Consider the following 25,555-nt stretch of genomic DNA (forward strand, 5'->3'; position numbering starts at 1 on the left):
AAACAACTTACTTTTATGGCCAGCCGCTTTAAGCCCCACTTTGTGCGCAGGGATGCTTTAACCAGTCTTGATTTTCCAGTAATCTGATATCCTGTTGCTATTATTCCGACTTTTTTAAGCTTTCTGTGTACATAGTGTGCTAAGGAATTGACAGAAAGTCCACAATGCACAGAGCTTCCTGCAGCATGGTGTCTTTTCCTAACTAATAATCATTGCAATTTCAGTTGTGTCAGCTGTGTGTGATTTTCTATAGTATTGCCATGGGGCAATGTTAATGCAACATAAGTTTACCAAACATACAAACATTCCTGTAGCTATTGGTGGGTTATAAGATGACCTCCAAGCAAAGTTCATTTTAATTGAAACCAGACTCCAAGTTAAAAAGACCAAAACCTGCACTCCACGTGAAACTTAAAAACTCTGATGCCTTGAAAGCACAGTTCAATAGTCTTATCAACTGCAGCAAATAAGCAGGTCCTTGAAGGATAAGGCATGAATGATTTTTTTTGACTTACTGTGCATTTCCAACCTTTTAAGTAATAGCATTTTTTAATCCAAATGCTCATAATTAAATGAACACCTTTCTCTTCATTGTATGATGCCAAACATTAAACCACTTGTCAGGGTTTGGCGTGCACGCTGCAGTGTAGGTGAGTGGTGCTGTGTCAAATAGTTGGTAATTAACGAGATATCGATGTAGCAGCATAGGAAGGACACAAGGAGATTCCCTTTAGGCAAACTTCATAGTTAGCCACTTACCAAAAAACTGAAGCTATGCATTTGTTGGTGAGATGTATCACGATTTTTATGCAAAATGTCTCAATTAACACAGAGCTGGTGGTAATCATGAATATCTATTTCTCATTATTAAGCATTGGAGTTGAGTGGAATCTTTACTGGTTTCTATGAAAGAAGCAGAAAGACCTTGCATTTATATTGCACCTTTCACTACCTCAAAATGCTTTACAGCCAATTAAGTAGTTTTGAAGTAAAGTCACTGTTGTAATGTAGGAAACGCAGCAGCCAATTTGCTCAGAGTATGTTCGTGATCTACATTCATTTTGGATGGACGTTAGCATTTGTGTAGTCTCAGGATATGAAGTTGAGATCCAACAAGTGCATGAACACCGGCATAAACCAGTTGGACCGAATGGCCTGTTTCTGTGCTGTAGATTTAATTTAAGTCTATATATTACCTTTTAATACCATATGTGATTCAAAAATATACCTTACTGACTGAGAAGTAAAATTTACAATGGTCCAGTAGGTGGTGCACCACACCACCTTTGGAAGGTTGGGTAAAAGAAATGTTTCTGGTCATGCTGTACTTGACTTTGGAACTTGCTGTTGATATTTGGTACCCAAAATGGAAGTGTACTATTCCTTGAACACTTGATTGCTACTTTAAAAATATGAACGAGGAAATACAAAAACATGATATTACCTTTGGTTTTTAACCTGCACATTAATACCATGAGTGGATACGCAGTGGATGTAACAGATGTTTCCAGTAACATTGAATAATTTTTTTTATTCGTTCATGGGATGTGGGCGTCGCTGGCGAGGCTGGCATTTATTGCCCATCCCTAATTGCCCTTGAGAAGGTGGTGGTGAGCCGCCTTCTTGAACCGCTGCAGTCCGTGTGGTGACGGTTCTCCCACAGTGCTGTTAGGTAGGGAGTTCCAGGATTTTGACCCAGTGATGATGAAGGAACGGCAATATATTTCCAAGTCGGGATGGTGTGTGACTTGGAGGGGAACGTGCAGGTGGTGTTGTTCCCATGTGCCTGCTGCTCTTGTCCTTTTGGTAGAGGTTGCGGGTTTGGGAGGTGCTGTCGAGAAAGCCTTGGCGAGGTGCTGCAGTGCATCCTGTGGACGGTACACACTGCAGCCACTGTGCACCGGTGGTGAAAGGAGTGAATGTTTAGGGTGGTGGATGGGGTGCCAATCAAGCGGGCTGCTTTGTCCTGGATGGTGTCGAGCTTCTTGAGTGTTGTTGGAGCTGCACTCATCCAGGCAAGTGGAGAGTAATCCATCACACTCCTGACTTGTGCCTTGTAGATGGTGGAAAGGCTTTGGGGAGTCAGGAGGTGAGTCACTCGCCGCAGAATATCCAGCCTCTGACCTGCTCTTGTAGCCACAGTATTTATGTGGCTGGTCCAGTTAAGTTTCTGGTCAATGGTGACCCCCAGGATGTTGATGATGGGGGATTCAGCGATGGTAATGCCGTTGAATGTCAAGGGGAGGTGGTTAGACTCTCTCTTGTTGGAGATGGTCATTGCCTGGCACTTGTCAGGCACGAATGTTACTTGCCACTTATCAGCCCAAGCCTGGATGTTGTCCAGGTCTTGCTGCATGCGGGCACGGACTGCTTCATTATCTGAGGGTTTGCGAATGGAACTGAACGCTGTGCAATCATCAGCAAACATCCCTATTTCTGACGTCGTGATGGAGGGAACGTCATTGATGAAGCAGCTGAAGATGATTGGGCCTAGGACACAGCCCTGAGGTACTCCTGCAGCAATGTCCTGGGGCTGAGATGATTGGCTTCCAACAACCAATACCATCTTCCTTTGTGCTAGGTATGACTCCAGCCATTGGAGAGTTTTCCCCCGATTCCCATTGACTTCAATTTTACGAGGGCTCCTTGGTGCCACACTCGGTCAAATGCTGCCTTGATGTCAAGGGCAGTCACTCTCACCTCACTTCTGGAATTCAGCTCTTTTGTTCATGTTTGGACCAAGGCAGTAATGAGGTCTGGAGCCGAGTGTTCCTGGCGGAACCCAAACTGAGCATCGGTGAGCAGGTTATTGGTGAGTAAGTGCCGCTTGATAGCACTGTCGACGACACCTTCCATCACTTTGCTGATGATTGAGAGTAGACTGATGGGGCGGTAATTGGCCGGATTGGATTTGTCCTACTTTTGGTGGACAGGACATACCTGGGCAATTATCCACATTGTCGGGTAGATGCCAGTGTTGTAGCTTTACTGGAACAGCTTGGCTAGAGGCACAGCTAGTTCTGGAGCACAAGTCTTCAGCACTACAGCCTAGATGTTGTCGGGGCCCATAGCCTTTGCTGTATCCAGTGCACTCAACCGTTTCTTGATATCACTTGGAGTGAATCGAATTGGCTGAAGACTGGCTTCTGTGATGGTGGGGATATCGAGAGGAGGCTGAGATGGATCATCTACTCGGCACTTCTGGCTGAAGATGGATGCAAACGCATCAGCCTTGTCTTTTGCACTCACGTGCTGGACTCCGCCATCATTGAGGATGGGGATGTTCACAGAGCCACCTCCTCCTGTTAGTTGTTTAATTGTCCACCACTATTCACGACTGGATGTGGCAGGACTGCAGGGCTTTGATCTGATCCGTTGGTTGTGGAATCGCTTAGCTCTGTCTATTGCATGTTGCTTCCGCTGTTTAGCATGCATGTAGTCCTGAGTTGTAGCTTCACCAGGTTGGCACCTCATTTTTAGGTACGCCTGGTGCTGCTCCTGGCATGCTCTTCTGTGCTCCTCATTGAACCAGGGTTGATCCCCTGACTTGTTGGTAATGGTAGAGTGAGGAATATGCCGGGCCATGAGGTTACAGATTGTGCTGGAATACAATTCTGCTGCTGCTGATGGCCCACAGCGCCTCATGGATGCCCAGTTTTGAGCTGCCAGATGTGTTCTGAATCTATCCCATTTAGCACGGTGATAGTGCCACACAACACGTTGGATGGTGTCCTCAGTGCGAAGGTGGGACTTCGTCGCCACGAGGGCTGTGCGGTGGTCACTCCTACCAGTACTGTTATGGACAGATGCATTTGCGACAGGTAGATTGGTGAGGATGAGGTCAAGTAAGTTTTTCCCTCATGTTGGCTCACTTACCACCTGCCGCAGGCCCAGTCTGGCAGCTATGTCCTACAGGACTCGGCCAGCTCGGTCAGTAGTGGTGCTACTGAGCCACTCTTGGTGTTGGACATTGAAGTCCCCAACCCAGAGTACATTCTGTGCCCTTGCTACCCTCAGTGCTTCCTCCAAGTGGTGTTCAACATGGAGGAGGGCTGATTCATCAGCTGAGCGAGGGCGGTCGGTGGTAATTAGCAGGAGGTTTCCTTGCCCATGTTTGACCTGATGCCATGAGATTTCATGGGGTCCAGAGTCAATGTTGAAGACTCCCAGGGCCACTCCCTCCTGGCTGTTTTTACTGTACTGCCACCTCTGGTGGGTCTGTCCTGCCGGTGGGACAGGACATACCCAGGGATGGTGATGGAAGAGTCTGGGACATTGACTGAAAGGTATGATTCTGTGAGTGTGGCTATGTCAGGCTGTTGCTTGACTCGTCTGTGGGACAGCTCTCCCAATTTTGGCACAAGTCCCCAGATGTTAGTGAGGAGGACTTTGCAGGGTCGACTGAGCTTGGTTTGCCTTTGTCGTGTCCGGTGCCTAATGGTCCGATGCTGGGTGGTCCGTCCGGTTTTATTCTTATTGTGACTTTTTGTAGCGAGATTGTACACCTGAGTGGCTTGCTCGGCCATTTCAGAGGGCAATTAAGAATCAATGACATCAACACACCAGTTGCCTAGTGCAGGTGATTCTGAAAAGCACGATGTTGCAGACAATATTGTTATATTTTCCAATGAAAAGGTGAGAAGGCTTGGGACTTCTTAAGAATTAAATGTTATCTCTGTCTTATATAAAAATTTGAGTTGCTTGACCTGAACTCTGATTTACTTGTAATAACAATGTTTGTGAATTTGAGTTGTGCTTGCTTGGAGCATTTCACACTATAACATCACAAGCAATTACTTGGTTAAAAGCCCATTTTTCGAACCTTTGGATCCAGGGTGAATTGGATAAGGATTCAAATTTGAATAAACTGCAGTGTGACTCTGGTATTTGCATTTTAGAGCCTAAATGGTGTACTCATTGTTGCATCAGCAGGGTTCATAATGGCAAAAGGCAAGATGGATGTGCAGTCAGACTGTTCAATCACTACAGAACATCTGACTTCCCGTGTTATTCTACTTATTGAAAAATCAAGAAGATAGTCTCTTGGCTTCTGAAGGGACTTGTTCGACTTGGAGTCCTTATGAATAGTTTCATGAGAATCTCATTATCATACACTGGAACATAAAACAAGCAGGAATCGGGGCCTGAATAATGTGCGGAACTTACCCCATATTTCTTCTTTAATTTTCATGCTTAAAGAGGGACTTAAAGTTTCTTCACTAAAACGGGAAAGAGATGCTGGGGCACTTATATAATACCGCACTTAGAGTAATGCTGATTGCTTACAATTTTACATTGCTGCAAATCCAATTTAAAAAGTGAGAGGCTCATTAACTCCATGGCATATGTTCAGTTGCTACCAGTCACATCCACTCAGGTTTATACACACTTTCAGATAATTTCCTTAAAAGAATGCATATTTCATCACTCGCCCCTCTTTGTCCTTTGCCGATTCCTTTAAGTTTGCTTCATCCGCACTGAATTAAATTATTCCCTTTTTTTCCCTCCCCCCTGCGTCCAGGTGCACAAATACAAACACAGCTGCCAGAACAATCCATTCTGCACCCAGCAATCCATTATCCATGGCCTTTAAAATGCCTTTATCCCAGCTCTGAACAGCTTTGGGGATTCTACAGTACAATCTAGTTCCATGAACTGGAAGATCCAAATGATGTAAATTCTGCTTTACCAGCTCCAGCAAGCTACATCAACTGATATTGCTTTAAAATTCCACTTTTCAATTATTTGTAATATTTTAAGCCCAATTTTTAAAGCTCATATTTGCCACGGAAACCCAACTAAAATTGTGCTTTGAATATCTGATAACTTACCATTGAATACAATATTTATACAAAAAACATTCCTGAACTGTATTGCTTGTATATCATTTAATGGGGTTCATATGGTCATATAAATAATGTATTGAAAGAGACCTATCTATCTTTTGTCTGCATTTATTTATCAGCGAGAAGAACAAAGATTAGGAGAGATCATGTAGTTTAGTTTTAGTTTGAAATCCTAAAAAGGAAGTCTGAATTCTCCAAATGTAAGTACAAGAAGTCATAAACTAAGAAAGAGCCATTCAACATATAAAATCATAGAACATCTTCTGTATCGTAGACTGTAGCCAGCCCATTCTTGAGGAAAGGTTGTGAAATATTTCTCCCTCCAGCAAATCAAGGTAAATTGAGCAAAACTCCAGTGTAGTGATCTCTGATCTTACATCCTGTATAGTATATCCTACACCGGTTGTGATGACTACCAGTTGCCTACCTTGACATGACAATTCAAAGATTCAACTTTTTGATCACCTGTTCCTAACCAGATACTCTTGCATCTTTTTTGCAAAGTGTTAATTGACACTTTAACTGCTTCAGCTGGGAGTCTATTCCACATACCCACTATTTTGGGGGGTGGTGGAGAAAATCCATCTAAGTTTGCATCATATCACTGATGTCGAGTGGAGGCTTCTATAGCTAAGACACATGGCAGTTGTTGAACTGTAGTCATGGCAAATACCAAAATCCCAGCTGTCTATCTGTTTTCTTTTATTCGTTCATGGGATGTGGGCATCACTGGCGAGGCTGGCATTTATTGCCCATACCTAATTGCCCTTGAGAAGGTGGTGGTGAGCCGCCTTCTTGAACCGCTGCAGTCCGTGTGGTGAAGGTTCTCCCACTGTGCTGTGAGGAAGGGAGTTCCAGGATTTTCACCCAGCGATGATGAAGGAACGGCAATATATTTCCAAGTCGGGATGGTGTGTGACTTGGAGGGGAACGTGCAGGTGGTGTTGTTCCCATGTGCCTGCTGCTCTTGTCCTTCTAGGTGGTAGAGGTTGCAGGTTTGGGAGGTGCTGTTGAAGAAGCCTTGGCGAGTTGCTGCAGTGCATCCTGTGGATGGTACACACTGCAGCCACAGTGCGCCGGTTGTGGAGGGAGTGAATGTTTAGAGTGGTGGATGGGGTGCCAATCAAGCGGGCTGCTTTGTCCTGGATGGTGTCGAGCTTCTCGAGTGTTGTTGGAGCTGCACTCATCCAGGCAAGTGGAGAGTATTCCATCACACTCCTGACTTGTGCCTTGTAGATGGTGGAAAGGCTTTGGGGAGTCAGGAGGTGAGTCACTCGCCGCAGAATACCCAGCCTCTGACCTGCTCTTGTAGCCACAGTATTTATGTGGCTGGTCCAGTTAAGTTTCTGGTCAATGGTGACCCCCAGGATGTTGATGGTGAGGGATTCGGCGATGGTAATGCCGTTGAATGTCAAGGGGAGGTGGTTAGACTCTCTCTTGTTGGAGATGGTCATTGCCTGGCACTTGTCTGGCGCAAATGTTACTTGCCACTTATCAGCCCAAGCCTGGATGTTGTCCAGGTCTTGCTGCATGTGGGCTCGGACTGCTTCATTATCTGAGGGTTTGCGGATGGAACTGAACACTGTGCAATCATCAGCGAACATCCCCATTTCTGACCTTATGGTGGAGGCATCTGCACCAAAAGTGGGAAGTAATTTCCACTTCAATGTCTAATCCATTTGGCTTATTTTGAACTCATTTGTATCTTATCTTCCATTGTTTTTAACAGACAAATCTTTTAATCTTTTTCTCTCATCGTCAAAGGTTAACATTTCAGAGCAGAAGCATACCCGAAAGCCTGTGTGCACCAAATGTGTGAATATGTGTGGCAGTAAAATTATTTCTACATTAATAAAGACTTAATCATTAATGAAGTGATGCAGAAGCAGATTGGCATAAAGTTCAACCCTTCAATTATCTTGTGCATCAGCCCAATTAGCCAAGTTAAGATTAGGCACAAAATAATCTTCAAAAATTACTGGCCTGGATGGCATAGTTTTCTTTTCAAGGCCCTGTCAGAGGAACTCATATTTCATCTTTCATTTAACCATGTTAACCAGTGTCCCATCCAAATAATAACAAACATTGTGCCTTTATACCAAGAAGGGATAAAAGTCTGAACCGATTTACCACTTACTAGTATCACTATTGTCAATCATGCTAAGTAGCCATGGAAACCATAGTATGTGAGAAAGTTGTTCCAGCATCTTAATCCTAACAATTTGCAATCTGGTCGACAATTTGGTTTCAGAGTAAACTAATCAACTTATTCAGTTCCAGGAGGATGATCCAGTGTCCTGGGGTGGTTTCCAGACCCTTGTTTGCTCCTCCCCTCCCTCAATGTCTAGATCTTATTATCACACCATTGAACTTTACTTTTCCTTAACCTTACTTTTGATTCCTCAGCTCTTCTTCCAGTTTTTTTCCCTGTTCTCTTTCCATCTGCTCAATTACTGCTCAGATGTTAGGAGGACTGTTGCTAACGGGGGCTACCGTAATCAAATGTGGTTCTTCAACAGGGCCACCTGATAGATGGGATAGAACCTGTTGATTGGTCTTTGGAAAGCTGCCCTATCAGATGACTGGGTGTTTTTACTAAACAATTATGTCCTGCAGTGCTATAGATAGCCATAGCGAAAAACAAAGTTCCATGGTAAAGAATTTGGGATTTACCAGACCTGCCTTGGATAATAGCATAAATATGCAAGTAGAAACACCAACTCATTTTTCCATGGTCTCAGGTACCCAAAACTGCATCCACTACTTCTTGCTTTTATATCTGCCTTAAATTTGTCATCTCCCAAAAAAGACCAGTGTTTCTGATCTTAACCCTCCTATCGTCGTTAAGGTGTGTGCCTCTGTACATACCCCTTATCCTATGCTATTCCTTCAATCTCCCTTACTTCTCGCACATTTTTCTTCTTCTTGTAAATTTGCTTAGGTTTACCGTATCTTTAAGATGAACCCTCTTACTCTATAAACTATTGCCCTATTGGCTTTTCATCAGTACTTTCTAAGTTATGGAAATTCAAATTATCCATCACCATGAAATCCTGGCCTATTCCACAATCACAAATATGATTTTCAGCATGGTTGTTCTATTGGTGTTCTTGTTGCCTCTCTTCAAGCCTGCCCCCATGGTGAATCATCAATTCTTGTCTCGGATATCTCCGATGCCTTTCACAGCATTATTTCTAAACAGGTTATTATCATAAGCCCTCTCAACAAAACCATGTTCACGTCTGCCTTGCCTCTCAAATTGTTCTGTTGTCGTTGATGGCTTATTTTCTGTTCTTTTTCCTAAGGGCTCTCTCTTTCCTCCTGCTTTGATCCTTGAAATCAATTTGACCTCCTCCATTCATCATCCAACCTTATTCATTCTCTTACTGATTATTTAATTCTACATTCATCAACTTACTTCAGATCAGTGCTCATAGCGTCCAGTCATCTTGCGGTGTTTTGTCTGAATCACCATATATCTTGTTCTGCTCCATATCCTACAGCAGGCCAATGAAAATCTTGTTTTTTCACTTTGTCAAAGACACATGTTCTTGACGGCTCACAAGGAGATAATCAACGGGCTACCACCTCTTGGCCCTTAGTACTTCGTCTTTCAATGTTCTTGGCCTTGATTATCTCCTCTGACTTCAGCTTCATCTCTGTTATTGTTAAAGCTACTTCAGGAAACTGTTTTTTCTGTTGTGCTGAACATGTCTTTTTCCCTCAGCAACTGTGAACTTCCTATAAAGCTCAAGTCCTTCCAAGATTTTTTTAGTATCCTTCATACCCCTGAACAGGATACAAGAAGAAGCTGGTCTGACAGGCAATCTCACTCTCACCTGGAGCCTTCAATCTCTGCATCGCAAATTTTCTTGTCTTTCTTCTATTTTAATCATACAATGGTTGGTCAGTGCTTCTCTGAAATTTCCTCTCTTATTCTAAACACTGACTATGCCTTCCTATGCATTCTTTTTTACTCCTTACTTATTCACTGAGTTAAAATCAAGATTTATTGTACAGTTTCTAGGATCTCATAACTGTGGAACTCCTTATCTCCCTCAGTCTTTGCTTGCTCTTAATAACCTTCAGGATTTTAAAACCCAAGCTTTCTGACTTTTTATCACTACTTACTGATCTATCTTGTCTTCTTTTTTACTCTTATCAAATTTGGTGTTGCCTTGCATTATGGGCCTTTGCCCTTTATCTTGATTTCTCAACTTGACACTTTCAATGTCATAGTCTGGAAAGGGAGGGATTCCCTTGACGCCAGTAAGAAAATCTGACCGTTTTCTGCGGCTTTCAGATATAGTAACTGAGCCCAGTTGTGATGTTTCTTTTGAGCTGTTAAGTTGCATCATGGAGAAAGTCACATGTTTGAGCATACAGGTCAGAATAAATTCTTGTTGCAACACCTGCACAAGGGATTCTTCAGGACAGTGAACTTGGCAGCTCTCTGTTTCAAGTGTTCCACAATCTGGTGAATCTCATTTAAAGTGGTTTATTTTTGAGATGACGACGGCACATTTGGCAGAGTGGTTAACTCCCCATTTGAAGAACAAGCATCAGCTAAATCATTGTGAGCAGTTTCAGATGTAGACTGAATCAGTCAGTGGGTAGACATGTGGGATGTTAAGAACTGAGAGAGGAAATCAATAAATCTATTGAGGTTATTTGTGCTGTCCACCAATCTCTACTCCTGTAATTGTAGAGCACTCGCTACTACTGCGGCTTTCAGGTATGGCATCAGTGAGACTCACACTCATAGGTCAGAATAATGCCTACACAAGGGACCTACGCAGTCAGGTGTTGAAACATCTACACAAGGGATCTACAATCATATCTTAGCTTTGATAGTTGCATGTGATAAACTCACTCCTTTGGCATAACATCTGTACAATTTGCATCATGTGTGTGTGAAAATGCAAATTAGGCAACAATGCAGATTTCCACAACTAACAGTATATGCTGTGTGTTATATAAAACAAATGGACAAAGTGGACCCTTCATTCTCCTTGAGAGAAACATCAGCTTGTGATAATTACCCAGGTTATCATAGCCCACTCTGAAAAATGTGACTTCTAGAAGTTGAAAGATACTTCAAATTTAATTGTAAACAATTTCACAACACCAAGTTATAGTCCAGCAATTTTATTTTAATTTCACAAGCTTTCAAAGCTTGTGAAATTAAAATAAAATTGCTGGACTATAACTTGGTGTTGTGAAATTGTTTACAATTGTCAACCCCAGTCCATCACCGGCATCTCCACATCAAATTTAATTGTGTCTGATTAACACTTTCATGACATAATGATGGATGTTTTAAATGGAATTTATTTTTTATTTCTGTCTGGTATCTAACTCTGATCTCAATATATTCTTTATGAACTAGTGTTTGATGGACTAGTCTTTTTGCTTTGTTTTTCGATTTTAAATTTTATACAAATTCAATTTAAAAAGAAATTTCTGTTTTGAAGTAGCCAAAAGGAATTAGTGTTTGTTTCAATGTGTATTAAAAATTAATGGTTCTGATTCAATAAATTTAAAATGTTGAAAAAAACAGAACTAAATGATGGGATATGAGGGCATTGGCCAATGGGTTATATTATAGATGGTCCCAGTATATTCTGACACAGTCAATAGATTTCCAGATTATAGCAAAATGTACTAAACAAATGTTAGAACGAGCCTGCACTTATCTAGTGCCATCTCACACCCTCAGGATGACTTAAAGTGCTTCACATGGAATAATGTTTGAAGTTTAATCATTTATTATGTAGGCAAATGTGGCAGTCAGTTTTGCACAGTAACATCCCAAGAACAACAAATGAGATGAAAGGTGAGCTAATCTGTTTTGGTGGTGTTGGCTGAGGGATGAATGATGGCCAGAATTCACAATAGTGCCACGGGAATCTTTCCTATCCACCTTAACAGGCAGACAGGGCTTCCGTTTGATACCTCGTCTGAAAGACGAGAACCTCGGACAATGTAGCACTCCCTCAGTACTGTACTGAAGTGTCACCTTAGGTTATTTGCTGAGATTCTGCAGTAGGATTTGAACCCCTAGCTCCTGACTCAGAGGTGAGAGTGCTACCAACTGAGTGAGCCAAGCAGACAGTGTGAATTGAAATAGATACTTTTTTGGTGCTGGGGAATGGAAAACTTTCCATTTTGGTCTCTCCCAGTGTAAGCATAAAACACCTCCAGGTCAAGTTAAATTAATTGTACTTTCCCAACATTAGACGAGCTCCGTCCATTACACCAGTATGACATTTTTCCATTTCCCACTTCAGCCATCCTGTGTCCTCTCTGAGGGATTGCTAATTGCTGTATAATTGTGGGCAGTTTTGTGCTGTAGGTCCATAAACGTAGAAACATAGAAAATAGGAGCAGGAGTAAGCCATTCTAACCCTGGAAATTAGATTGAGATTATCCAAACTCGCAGGTCTGCGCACTCAATATTGCAGGAGTAGGCCATTCTAACCCTGGGAATTGGATTGAGATTATCCAAACTCGCAGGTCTGCTCACTCAATATTGCATGGATCAAGTGCTGGGGAATACAATGTATTTGCATGGTGTCATAATACATCCACCCGAAACAGAGTAAGAAGAGGTGAAGATGTGGCTTTGCGAGTTCCCATCAGATTTTGTACCATTGCCTGCCCAGATTACACTGGTTTCCCGAGCAGAGGGAATGGAACACTTGACCTCTAGACAAGCATATATAATGTGTATCCTGGTTAAACATAAAGAAAGGGACTGAGAAGTGACTTGATTGAGGTGTACAAAATTATGAGGAGCCCGGATAGAATAGACAGGAAGTACCTGTTTTCCCTAGCGGAGAGTTCAAGAACTAGAGGACATAGATTTAAGCTGATTGGCAGAAGGATTAGAGGGGACATGAGGAAAAACTTTTTTACCCAGAGGGTGGTGGGTGTATGGAGTTCGCTGCCCAAATTGGTGGTAGAGGCAGGGACCCTCAACTCTTTTTAAAAAGTACCTGGACCTGCACCTAAAGTGCTGTAAGCTGCAGGGCTACGGACCGGGTGCTGGAAGGTGGGATTAGAATGGGCACCTGGTTGTTCTTCGAGCCGGCGTGGACACGATGGGCCGAATGGCCCCCTTCTGTGTTGTATCTTTTCTATGGTTCTATGGGACAAAAAGCAAGAACAATGAAAATTGAAGAGAGAAAGAAAATGTTCTTGCATATTCTTTTAACTCTTTGTTTCATTTATTTTTCAGATCCTGGGAAGTCAAATTTGCGTGTAACGTCGTCAGATGATGCTGAGCACATTAAAGCAAAGGAAAACCTCGCTAATGGAAATAACCGTGCTTCAAATACTAAAATTGCTCGGAACATCCCACGAAGGCACACAGTAGGTGGAGCTCGCAGTTCAAAAGAAATACTGGGAATGCAGCCATCAGAGATGGATAGAAAAAGAGAGGCTTTTCTGGAACATCTGAAGCAGAAATATCCCCATCATGCAACTGCCATCATGGGGCAACAGGAACGCCTCAAAGACCAGGTATGAGAACATTGTCCCCTTTTCTTGCCAATTTTCTCCCCTCCTGCAGACATTGGCTGCTTGCTTGGGGTATGGTACCACTTTCCCTCCAGAACCTTGTCTAAGTAGTTACTATTTGTGTGTAATTTTTAATGGTGAGTGTCTACTGGGGAGGGGGTGCGAGGGCTGAGCACAAACTTGCCCTCTTCCAACTTCTGCCTCAACTCTAACCTCCCTTTCCTCTCTCTCGCACGCATTTTCTCACCTCCCAGCTGTGTTGACCTTTGTCACAGCTCCCTATTCAATTCCTTTCAGTCTAGCCTTCTGTCTGCTTGCAACCCTGGTAAACATCACCAGAAATATTCTGTGACTGCTCCATTGTCACAGACTCCAAAACTCTCCCTCACTGTTCACTCAGTCTGAACCAGACTGTACGCAACCTTGGTGTTCTGTTCGATCCAGAGCTGAGCAGCAAACCTCATACCCTAGCCAACAATAAGATCACTTACTTCCGTCTTTGCAACATTGCTTTGCACAGCCCTAACTTCTGCTGCTGAAACTCATATTCATAAAAGCTATGGGGAATTATCCCGGTGTCCTGGCCAACATTTATCCCTCAACCAACATCACTAAAAAGGATTATCTGCCATTCAATAAGATCATGGCTGATCTTTGACCTAAACTCCACTTTCCCACTTTCCCACCCGATCCCCATATCCCTTGATTCCCTTAGAGTCCAAAAATCTATCAATCTCAGTCTTGAATATACTCAATGACTCAGCATCCACAGCCCTGTGAGGTAGAGAATTCCAAAGATTCACAACTCTCTGAGTGAAATGGCCAACCCCTTATCCTGAGGCTATGTCCCCTAGTTCTAGACTCTCCAGCCAGGGGAAACATCCTCTCAGTATCTACCCTGTCAAGCCCTCTTAGAATCTTATATGTTTCAATGAGATCACCTCTCATTCTTCTAAACTCCAGAGAGTATAGGCCCATTCTACTCAATCAATCCTCATAGGACAACCCTCTCATCCCAGGAATCACTCTAGTGAACCTTTGTTGCACCACCTCTAAGGCAAGTATATTCTTCCTTAGGTAAGGAGAACAAAACTGTACAGAGTACAGGTGTGGTCCCACCAAAGCCCTGTACAATTGCAGCGAGACTTCCTAACTCTGGTACTCCAACCCCCTTGCAATAAAGGCCAACATACCATTTGCCTTCATAATGGCTTGCTGTACCTGCATGTTAACTTTCTGTGTTTTGTGTACAAATCCCTCTGAACACCAACATGTAATAGTTTCTGACTATTTAAAAAATATTCCGTTTTTCTATTTTTCCTACCAAAGTGAATAACCTCACAGTTCCCCGTATTATACTCCACCTTAATATAAGGTTTATATGCAATGGAATATAATTTGTTTATATTCCATTGCAGACTCTTAGTGTCGTCTTCACAGCTTACTTTCCCACCTAGCTTTGTATCATCAGCAAACTTGGATACATTACACTCGGTCCCTTCATCTAAGTCATTAATATAGATTGTAAATAGTAAAAGTTCCTTTCTTCTTCTGTCAGATGCCTTAGTTTAAAGTAGAATACATGCAAATTGTTGATGTTCACTCGTGCATATCTAACAGGTGATCCGGGATAGTGATCAGGAGTAGGAACTGTGGTTGTGTTTTTTTTCCCCTCCCCAACACAGGGCCACTGGTTCAATTGTAGTCGCCCTATCACTGTCCTGGCTGAGATCAGCTAATTTTGCAGACTGGGTACCAAACCTTAGACCTTCCTGGTTACTACGGTAAGCTACTCACTGGATCAAACAAAACATATTCTTTTTGATTGTCAGGATTGCATCCAGTGGTGACTGTGGAGAAATGTCTAGTGTCATACTAAAGAATTAGTAGTGAGCAAAGTGTATGTTTTTGTTACAACTAAGAAATCAAGCTTGTTATACAACTGGTTGACTTTACTTTTGTGATTCATAGAACCATAGAAAATTTACGGCACAGAAGGAGGCCATTCGGCCCATCGTGTCCGCACCAGCCAAAAATGAGCCACCCAGCCTAATCCCACTTTCCAGCACTTGGTCGGCAGCCTTGTAGGTCACGGCGCTTCAGGTGCACATTCACGTACTTTTTAAATGAGTTGCAGGTTTCTGCTTCGACCACCCTTTCAGGCAATGAGTTCCAGACCCCCCACCACCCTCTGGGTGAAAAAAAATTTCCTCAGCTCACCTATCAATCACTTTAAATCTATGCTCCCCGGTTAGTGACCTCTCTGCTAAGGGAAATAGATCCTTCCTATCCACTGTATCTAGGCCCCTCATATTTGTGTACACCTCAATTAAATCATGCCTCAGCCTCCTCTGTTCCAAAGAGAACAACCCCAGCCTATCCCATCTTTCCTCATAGCTAAAATTCTCCAGATCTGCTATGTACCCTCTCTAGTGCAATTACATCTTTCCTGTAATGTGGTGACCAGAACTGTACACAGTATTCCATCTGTAACCTAACTCGTGTTTTATACAGTTCCAGCATAACCTCCCTGCTCTTATATTCTATGCCTCGGCTAATAAATGAAAGTATTTAAGGTGCCTTCGTAACCACCTTATCTTTCTGTCCTGCTACCTTCAGGGATCTGTGGACATGCACTCCAAGGTCCCTCACTTCCTCTACACCTTTTCAGTATCCTCCCATTTATTGTGTACTCTCTTGCCTTGTTGGCCCTCCCCAAATGCATTACCTCACAATCCTCCGGATTGAATTCCATTTGCCACTTTTCTGCCCACCTGACCAGTCCATTGATTTCTTCCTGCAGTCTACAGCTTTCCTCCTCACTATCAACCACACGGCCAATTTTTGTATCATCTGCAAACTTCTTAATCATGCCCCCTACATTTAAGTCCAAATCATTAATATATATCACAAAAAGCAAGGGACCTTGTACTGAGCCCTGCAGAACCCCACTGGAAACAGCCTTCCAGTCACAAAAACACCCGTCAACCATTACACTTTGCTTCCTGCCACTGAGCCAATTTTGGATCCAACTTGCCACTCTGCCTTGGATCCCATGGGCTTGTACTTCATTGACCAGTCTGCCATATGTGACCTTGTCAAAGGCCTTGCTAAAATCCATGTAGACTACATCAAATGCACTACCCTCATCGACCCTCCTTACTACCTCCTCAAAGAATTCAATCAAATTAGTCAGACACGACCTTCCTTTAACAAATCCATGCTGACTGTCCTTGATTACTCTGTGCCTTTCTAAGTGATGGTTTATCCTGTCCCTCAGAATTGATTCCAATAATTTGCCCACCACTGAGGTTAGACTGATTGGCCTGTAATTACTCAGTCTATCCCTTGCTCCCTTTTTAAACAATGGTACAACATTAGCAGTCCTCCAATCCTCCGGCACCATGCCTGTATCCAGTGAGGATTGGAAAATGATGGTCAGAGCCTCTGCTATTTCCTCCCTTGCTTCTTTTAGCAGCCTGGGATACATTTCATCCGGCCCTGGTGATTTATCTACTTTCATAGATGCTAATCCCCTTAATACTTCTTCTCTCACTAAGTTTACCCCATCCAATATTTCACACTCCTCCTCCTTAACTACAATGTCTGCATAGTCCCTCTCTTTTGTGAAGACAGATGCAAAGTATTCATTAAGAACCATACCCACATCTTCTGCCTCCACACATAGGTTACCTTTTTGGTCTCTAATAGGCCCTACTCTTTCTTTAGTTATCCTCTTGCTCTTAATGTATTTATAAAACATCTTTGGGTTTTCCTTGATTTTACTTGCCAATATTTTTTCATGCCCTCTCTTTGCTTTCCTAGTTTCCTTTTTAATTTCACCCCTGCACTTTTTATACTCCTCTAGGCTTTCTGCAGTATTGGGTTCTCGGTATCTGACATAAGCTTTCCTTTTCTGCCTTATCTTACACTCTGTGCTCCTTGACTTCCAGGGGGCTGTAGGTTTGGCAGCCCCACCCTTTTCCTTTGTGGAAAATGTTTACTCTGCACCCCTTGAATCCTCCTCTTGAATGCCTCCCACTGCTCTGACATTGATTTACCTTCAAGTAGCTCTTTCCAGTCCACTTTTGCTAAATCACATCTTAGCTTAGTAAAATTGGCCTTTCCCCAGTTGAGAACTTTAACTCCTGTTCTATCTTTGTCCTTTTCCATAACTATGCTAAAACTAACTAAATTATGATCACAACCATCAAAAAGCTCTCCCACTAAAACTTCTTCCAGCCTCATTTCCTAAAACTAAATCCAGAACTACCCCCTCTCTTGTTAGGCTTGCTACATACTGGCTAAAAATGTTCTTCTGAATGCAATTGAAGAATTTTGCGCCCTCTGTACGCTTCACACTGTTTTTATCCCAGTTAATATTAGGGTCGTTGAAATCCCCTACTATTACTGCCCTACTGTTTTTGCACTTCTCATAAATTTGCCTACATATTTGCTCTTTTATCTCCCTGTGACTGTTCGGGTACTGTTAGGCAGTCACACTACTGGGAGTGTCTATAGTACACTCCCAGTAGTGTGACTGCCCCTTTTTTGTTCTTTAGCTCAATCCATATGGCCTCATTTGATGATCCTTCTAACATATCATCCCTCCTCACAGCTATAATTGTTTCTTTAACCAAAATTGCTACCCCCCACTCCTTTTTTATCCCCTTCTCTATCTTGTCTGAAAACCCTGTAACCAGGAACGTTGAGCTGCCATTCCTGCCCCTCTTTAAGCTATGTTTCTGTCAAAGCTAAGGTATTGTACTGCCACATGTCTATCTGTGCCCTCAGCTCATCTGCTTTATTCATTGTACTCCTTGCATTGAGGTATATACCATTAAGCACTGCCAAACTCCCTTCCTGTTTATTTTCTAACCTTGGTTTCCTCATAGTAACATTATTATTCATAGATTAGTTGCCATTTTAGTTTTTGTCTGACACCATCTCTACATTGATGCATACAAAAACTCTCTGATACTACGTGATCTTTTATTTGAGCCACGATAAAAAAAAGCTCTGTGTTCAGCTGGAGCTAAGCTCTAAAACTTGGGTAGTTTTTGACTCATACAATTGAACAGTTGGGTTGCCTTCAAGGCTATGTAAATAACATTATGGGGGTTAAATTCGATAACTCCCGAATCCGGACGCGGGCATCGCCTTCCGCGATTAACCCGCGTCCGGTGCTTCTGATGCAGGCAGCACGTGAGATTTGTGCTGCCTGGTCATTACCATGATTTGTAAGTGCAGTCTTTCAACAGCGCAGATCGCGCTGGCCACACAAGCAGGAGGCCCGAAATGTGGTGTGGCCAGCACTGGTTAAAGACAGCCTGCACCTCTTAAAGGGGAGGTGCACCATCAATGAGGGCAGTTCAGGATGGCAGATAGGATGCTGGACCAGCAAGAGAGCGCACCAAGGTTCTCGGATGATGCACTGGAGGCCCTGGTGGAAGAAGTGGACGAAAGGAGGGCCATCCTGTACCCGCAGAGTGGTAGGAGACCCTCCAGACACCAGCTGCAGAGGCAGTGGCCCAAGAGGTGAATGCCAGGAGCAAGGTACCGCGCACGCGGATGCAGTGCCGACAAAAGTTCAATGACTTGACACGAGTGGTCAAGGTGAGTGAATGCAAGTGTCAAGTGGCACATCCTACCAACTGCATCACTGCTCTACGCACAACGCCCCCCATCACCCACCCACCAACAAATGCTGCCCATCCGTTCGCAATGCTGCACTTCACGTGCTGCATCTCACCCTCAAATAGTACCACACTTACAGGCCACACAACCACCACTCACAGGTCACACACATTGGGAGCTATTCTACCATGACAGGCACATGACCCAGACACCTTGCAGGACACTCACTGACACACTTCCCTCCGTCTTGCAGGAGAAGGAGATGCTTAACAGCCAGCAGCAGGAGAAACCTGAGGGAGGACAGGCTCGCCTACACGTCCTCACCCCCCTGGAGGAGACAGTGTTGCGCATCATTGGGCGGGCCGTCGCTGTGGATGTGGCCTCCAGCAGTACTCATTTAGTACCTCAGCCATGCCCGCTGCCTCCTTGCGTAGATCTCCTTTTTGGTCCCTAATCAGTCCCACCCCTCCTCTTACTATCCGTTTACTGTTTGTATGCCTACAGAAGACTTTTGGATTCCTTTTTATGTTTGCCGCCAGTCTATTCTCATACTCTTTCTTTGCCCCTCTTATTTCCTTTTTCACTCCCCCTCTGAACTTTCTTTATTCATCCCATGGGCTTGTACTTCATTGACCAGTCTGCCATATGGGACCTTGTCAAAGGCCTTGCTAAAATCCATGTAGACTACATCAAATGCACTACCCTCATCGACCCTCCTTACTACCTCCTCAAAGAATTCAATCAAATTAGTCAGACACGACCTTCCTTTAACGACTTGTATTATCAATCTGACATCTGTCATACGTCCCTTTTACTCTCTATCTCTTTCGGTCATCCAGGCATCTCTGGTTTTAGTTGCCCTACCTTTCCCCCTCTTGGGAATGTTCCTCGACTGTACCTGAACCATCACTTCTTTAAAGGCCGCCCATTGTTCAATTACAGTTTTGCCTGCCAACCTTTGATTCCAATTTACCCAGGCCAGATCCGTTCTCAGCCCATTGAAATTGGCTCTCCTCCAATTGAGTATTTTTACTCTAGATTGCTCCTTGTCCTTTTCCATGGCTAATCTAAACCCTTTGATACTATGATCGTTGTTCCCTAAATGTTCCCCCACCGACACTTGCTCCACTTGGGGCCCACCTCATTCCCCAGAACCAGATCCAGTAATGCTCCCTTCCTTGTTGGGCCGGAAACGTACTGGTCAAGAAAGTTCTCCTGAACGCACTTCAAAAATTTCTCCCCCTCTTGCCCTTTACACTGTTGCTATCCCAGTCCATATTAGGATAGCTGAATTGGGAGAGGACAGGTGGGGAGTGTAGGTCTGTTGGTGACTTTGGACATGTCGTTCACGTTATCGATATCGCTCACGGATCAGGTGAGCACACAGAGCCCTGCCAGACAGGGCCAGTGTTTCTTGTTGCCCCATTGTGTCTTCCTCCACTTCCCCCTGCGTCTCCTCCCCCTCATCCTCAGCCTCTTCCTCCTCCACCTCCTCCTCAGGCTCAGGTTGTTGCCGGATAATCGGTGGCAAGGGCTATTCCCTCATAATGGCGAGGTTGTACAGCATGCAGCATACTGTGACGAATGGCAATATGCGTGTAGTCAATGGCACGCTGCACCACGAGGAAGCCTACAATGTGAGCAAAACCTCGTGCTCACTCGTTCTGCTTCTCACTATCACGAAGGAACGTGATAAACCTGTTGCACATCTCATATAGTACCTCCATGACCTCCCTAATGCAGCAGTGCACTGCACACTGTGAGATATTGCACAGCTCACCAGCAGAGGCCTGAAAGGATCCAGAGCCGTAGAAGTTCAATGCAATGGTTACGTTACATACGAACATACGAACTAAGAGCAGGAGTAGGCCATTCGGCCCCTCGAGCCTGCTCTGCCATTTGTTAAGATCATGGCTGATCTGATTGCGACCTCAACCCCACTCTCCCGTCTACCTACTATGACCTTTGACTCTCTTGTTAATCAGGAATCTATCTAACTCAGTCTTAAAAATATTCAATGACCCTGCCTCCACCGCTCTCTCGGGAAGGGAGTTCCACAGACTCACGACCCTCTGAGAGAAAAAAATTCTTCTCATCTCCATCTTAAATGGGAGACCTCTTATTTTTGAACAGTGGCCTCTAGTTCTAGTCTCTCCCACAAGGGGAAACATCTTCTCACCTTCACAGCCACAGGCAATGCTGTCCTTGTCCTGCTCTGAGGCTGTAGTTGTGGCTGCAGCAGGTGACTGATCTCCGTCACGACCTCTTTGGTGAACCTCAGCAGTCGGATGCACTGATCCTTGCTCATCTGGAGGTAACAGTGGTGTTCCCTGAAGGCCCTCATGGGATATGGTCTCCTGCTCAGTGCCCTGCGCCGCCACCTCCTCCTCCTGTTCCTCCTCCTGTTCCCTCTCCTTGCAGCTTGAGCTGCTCTCTGTGGCCTCTCTGCATGCTCCCACTCATGTTCTATGCCCAGTGGGAGCCCTAACGGACCACCCATGGTTGCCAGGAATCTTGTTCAAACACTGTTGTAAATTACACCAACCGTAAGGCAGTACCTGCCAAACCACTCTCAAATATACTGTAGCAATTCTCTGTAAGTATAGGAAGCTTCAACAAACACATCCTATTCTACCAGCAGCCAGAAACAATAATCCAGCCACTAACCTGCCACACTTGTATGATCCCTTCAAAGAGCACTGGTGGGGGGTACCCCATACATGTTCAGGTGTTCATGATTGAGTGGAGCGTTAAGTGCCAAAATGGTGTCTATCACTTTAAATCAGCATTGCACACTGATCTAACTCATATTCTTCCTACTTTACATGCTGCCGGCGTTCGTTATCTGCATGTACGCGAAACCCTTTACCAAGATGGCGTCTGGTGTACGTAATGCTAGAAGCGTGGGCGCGCGCATTCTGGATGCCATTTTCGAACTTTGGAAGGCTGCGTCGCGCCTGAGCAACGGGCACTACACGGCCCAATCTCTAGCCCCTTATGTCCAATCCAAAACTAGGGTCCTAAATCTAAACAAAGGAAACTATGAAGGTATAAGGAGTGAGTTGGCGATGATAGATTGGGAAGCTTCATTAAAAGACATGACGGTGGATAGGCAATGGCTAACATATAAGGAACGAATCCATGAATTGCAACAATTATACATTCCTTTCTGGTGCAAAAACACAAAAGGAAAAGTGGCCCAACCATGACTAACAAAGAAAATTAAGGATAGTGTTAGATCCAAAGAGGAGTCATATAAAGTTGCCAGAAAAAGTAGCAAGCCTGAGGATTGGGAACAGTTTAGAATACAGCAAAAAATGACCAAGAGATTGATTAAGAGGGGAAAAATAGAGTATGAGAGTGAACTTGCAAGGAACATAAAAGCGGACTGTAAAAGCTTCTACAAGTATGTAAAAAGAAAAAAATTAGTGAAGACAAATGTAGGTCCCTTACAGTCAGAAATGGGAGAATTTATAATGGGGATCGAGGAAATGGCAGAGCAATTAAACAAATACTTTGGTTCTGTCTTCATGGAAGAGGACACAAATAACTTCCCAGAAATGCTAGGGAACCAAGGGACTAGTGAGAAGGAGGAAATAAAGGAAATTAGTATTAGTAAAAAAATAGTGCTGGAGAAATTAATGGGACTGAAAGCCGATATATCCCCAGGGCCTAATAATCTGCATCCCAGAGTACTAAAAGAGGTAGCCATGGAAATAGTGGATGCATTAGTTGTCATCTTCCAAAATTCTATAGATTATGGAACAGTTCCTGCAGATTGGAGGGTGGCAAATGTAACCCCACTATTTAAAAAAGGAGGGAGAGAGGAAACAGGGAACTACAGACTGGTTAGCCTAACATCAGTAGTAGGGAAAATGCTAGAGTCTATTATAAAGGATGTGATAACAGGACACGTAGAAAATATCAACTAGACAAAGTCAACATGGATTTATGAAAGGGAAATCATGTTTGACAAACTTACTGGAGTTTTTTGAGGATGTAACTATTAGAATAGATAAGGGAGAACCAGTGGATGTGGTTTATTTGGATTTTCAGAAGGCCTTAGATGAAGTCCCACAAAAGAGGTTAGTGTGCAAAATTAAAGCTCATGGGATTGGTGATAATATACTGGCATGGATTAAAAATCGGTTAACAGACAGGAAACAGAGAGTAGGAATAAATGGGTCTTTTTCCGGGTGGCAGGCAGTGACTAGTGGGGTACTGCAGGGGTCGGTGCTTGGGCCCCAGCTATTCACAATATACATCAGTGATTTGGATGAGGGAACCAAATGTAATATTTCCAAGTTTGCTGATGACACAAAACTAGGTGGGATCGTGAGTTGTGAGGAGGATGCAAAGAGGCTTCAAGGCGATTTAGACAAGTTGAGCGAGTGGGCAAATACATGGCAGAAGCAGTATAATGTGGATATCCACTTGGGAAGGAAAAGCAGAGTATTATTTAAATGATGATAGACTGGGAAATGTTGATGTACAAAGGGACCTGGGTGTCCTTGTACACCAGTCACTGAAAGCAAGCATGCAGGTGCAGCAAGCAGTTAGGAAGGCAAATGGTATGTTGGCCTTCATTGCAAGAGGATTTGAGTACAGGAGCAAAGATGTCTTACTGCAGTTATACAGGGCCTTGGTGAGACCACATCTGGAGTATTGTGTGCAGTTTTGGTCTCCTTACCCAAGGATATACTTGCCATAGAGGGAGTGCAGCGAAGGTTCACCAGACTGATTCTTGGGATGGTAGGACTGTCGTATGAGGAGAGATTGGGTCGCCTAGGCCTGTATTCACTCGAGTTTAGAAGAATGAGAGGGGATCTCATTGAAATGTATAAAATTCTGACAGGGCTAGACAGACTGGATACAGGGAAGATGTTTCCCCTGGCTCGGAACGAGGGGTCACAGTCTCAGGATATGGGGTAGGACATTTAGGAGTGAGATGAGGAGAAATTTCTTCGCTCAGAGGGTGGTGAACCTGTGGAATTCTCTACCACAGAAGGCTGTGAAGGCCAAGTCATTGAATATATTTAAGATGGAGCTAGATAGATTTCTAGACACAAAAGGCATCAAGGGGTATGGGGAGAGAGCGGGAATATGGTATTGAGATAGAGGATCAGCCATGATCATATTGAATGGCGGAGCAGGCTCGAAGGGCCGAATGGCCCACTCCTGCTCCTAATTTCTATGTTTCCATGTTTCCTCTCTGCGTCCTTAACATTCTACATGCCCAAAGCTGCCAAGTTCCAAAAGAGATTGTGGTGAGATTGTTGATCATGCCACGGAGCACTGTTAAGATGTTGGTTCCTGCAGTCATTGTTTATAAAATTTACTGTTTATAAAAATATAAAATTTAATCAAAAATGCCGATTTTCTTATGTGTGTCTTCTGTCTCTATAAATTCATTTGCTTTCCTCATCCTTCTCTTGTCTCAACAGACCATAAATCAACTGTGCCCAAGAGAGATAGAGAGACTGCTTCCAAGCCTCTAACAATGGCTCTCTCCCTCTCTCTCTCTCTCACCAGTCACTATGTGTTAGGGTTACTGATACAATCACCCCTCACTGCCTCTGTTTAAGTGCAGTCCATTCTATACATTCCCCACCCTCTGTGTTAAATCTAACCTGTCTTTTCACCCTCACTCTTCTAAGATTGAGGCTGTGCAGAACCTGTGACTGTCAAACCTATTGAGGTTTATCATGTCTGTGCCCTTTAGATTCTTGAAGACTTAAGTAAGATTATCCCTGCGGCTCCTCTTCTCCAGTAATTTATCCCTGCCTTCATGTTGGGACATGCCTGGCCTCTGCTAAGTGTTTCCCCACACAGTGGAGCAGTGACACAGGCACTAACCTGTGCCCCACTAATATGGTGTGTAATTTACAAATTTAAAACATTCAGTAAGATTTCAGATTTTCTCTTGGAATAGTTTTTTTAATAAAAAGTGAACCTGATCAAAAATTAGTGAGATATGCTCCAGCTTTTATATTGAGGGACTTTAATGGAGTAGAACTAGAGTTAAAGGAGAGTGAAGACTTCGTGGGTCCGCATGTGAAGTATAATAACTCTCGTCTTTAGATGCCTAACATGCTAAAATGGTTTATTGTTTATTTTTAAACTATTCTGATGCTGAGACAGTGAGATAAATTTTTGACGTAAAGTGGATACACCCATTCAGAAAGTAGCACAGACATCCGTTATGCTAGATCCATTTAGCGTATCACGTTTGATTATGGGTTTGACCACTGTAAGAAACTCCCACCTGAAAACTTCTTTTTAATATGTTGATGAAGTCCCCATGATTCAATTCAGATATCTGCGCAGTTTCTTGGTGTTCCTGTCCGCATATCGCTGATGTATGTTCTCATTTTAAATGCACCATAGGGTGGCACTGCCAACAGTAGTAACAACCAACTGCACCCTTAGCTGTGCCTCCATCTTCTCCGAGCATACTACAATGGCTGTTCTTTGGCGATGATGGCCTGTGATGACTAATGAGGCAACCCTCCTTAAACTACCTTACATAAGGACATAACATAAGAAATGGG

The 25,555-nt window shown here is 43.6% G+C and overlaps 1 protein-coding gene across 7 annotated transcripts in view; it reads left to right on the forward strand.

The window, feature by feature from the left end:
- The window catches only part of si:ch211-285f17.1 (sickle tail protein homolog), a 643,872-nt gene that overhangs the window by 352,858 nt on the left and 265,459 nt on the right, over nt 1-25,555 (forward strand). For all 7 annotated transcript variants that reach the window (XM_068007127.1, XM_068007122.1, XM_068007126.1 and 4 more), the window contains one exon: nt 13,087-13,370. In XM_068007127.1, the coding sequence (XP_067863228.1) occupies nt 13,087-13,370 (284 nt within the window). The remainder of the gene's footprint in view (nt 1-13,086; nt 13,371-25,555) is intronic.

This window comes from Heptranchias perlo, chromosome 2 (genome assembly GCF_035084215.1).
Source record: "Heptranchias perlo isolate sHepPer1 chromosome 2, sHepPer1.hap1, whole genome shotgun sequence".
Lineage (NCBI taxonomy): Eukaryota > Metazoa > Chordata > Chondrichthyes > Hexanchiformes > Hexanchidae > Heptranchias > Heptranchias perlo.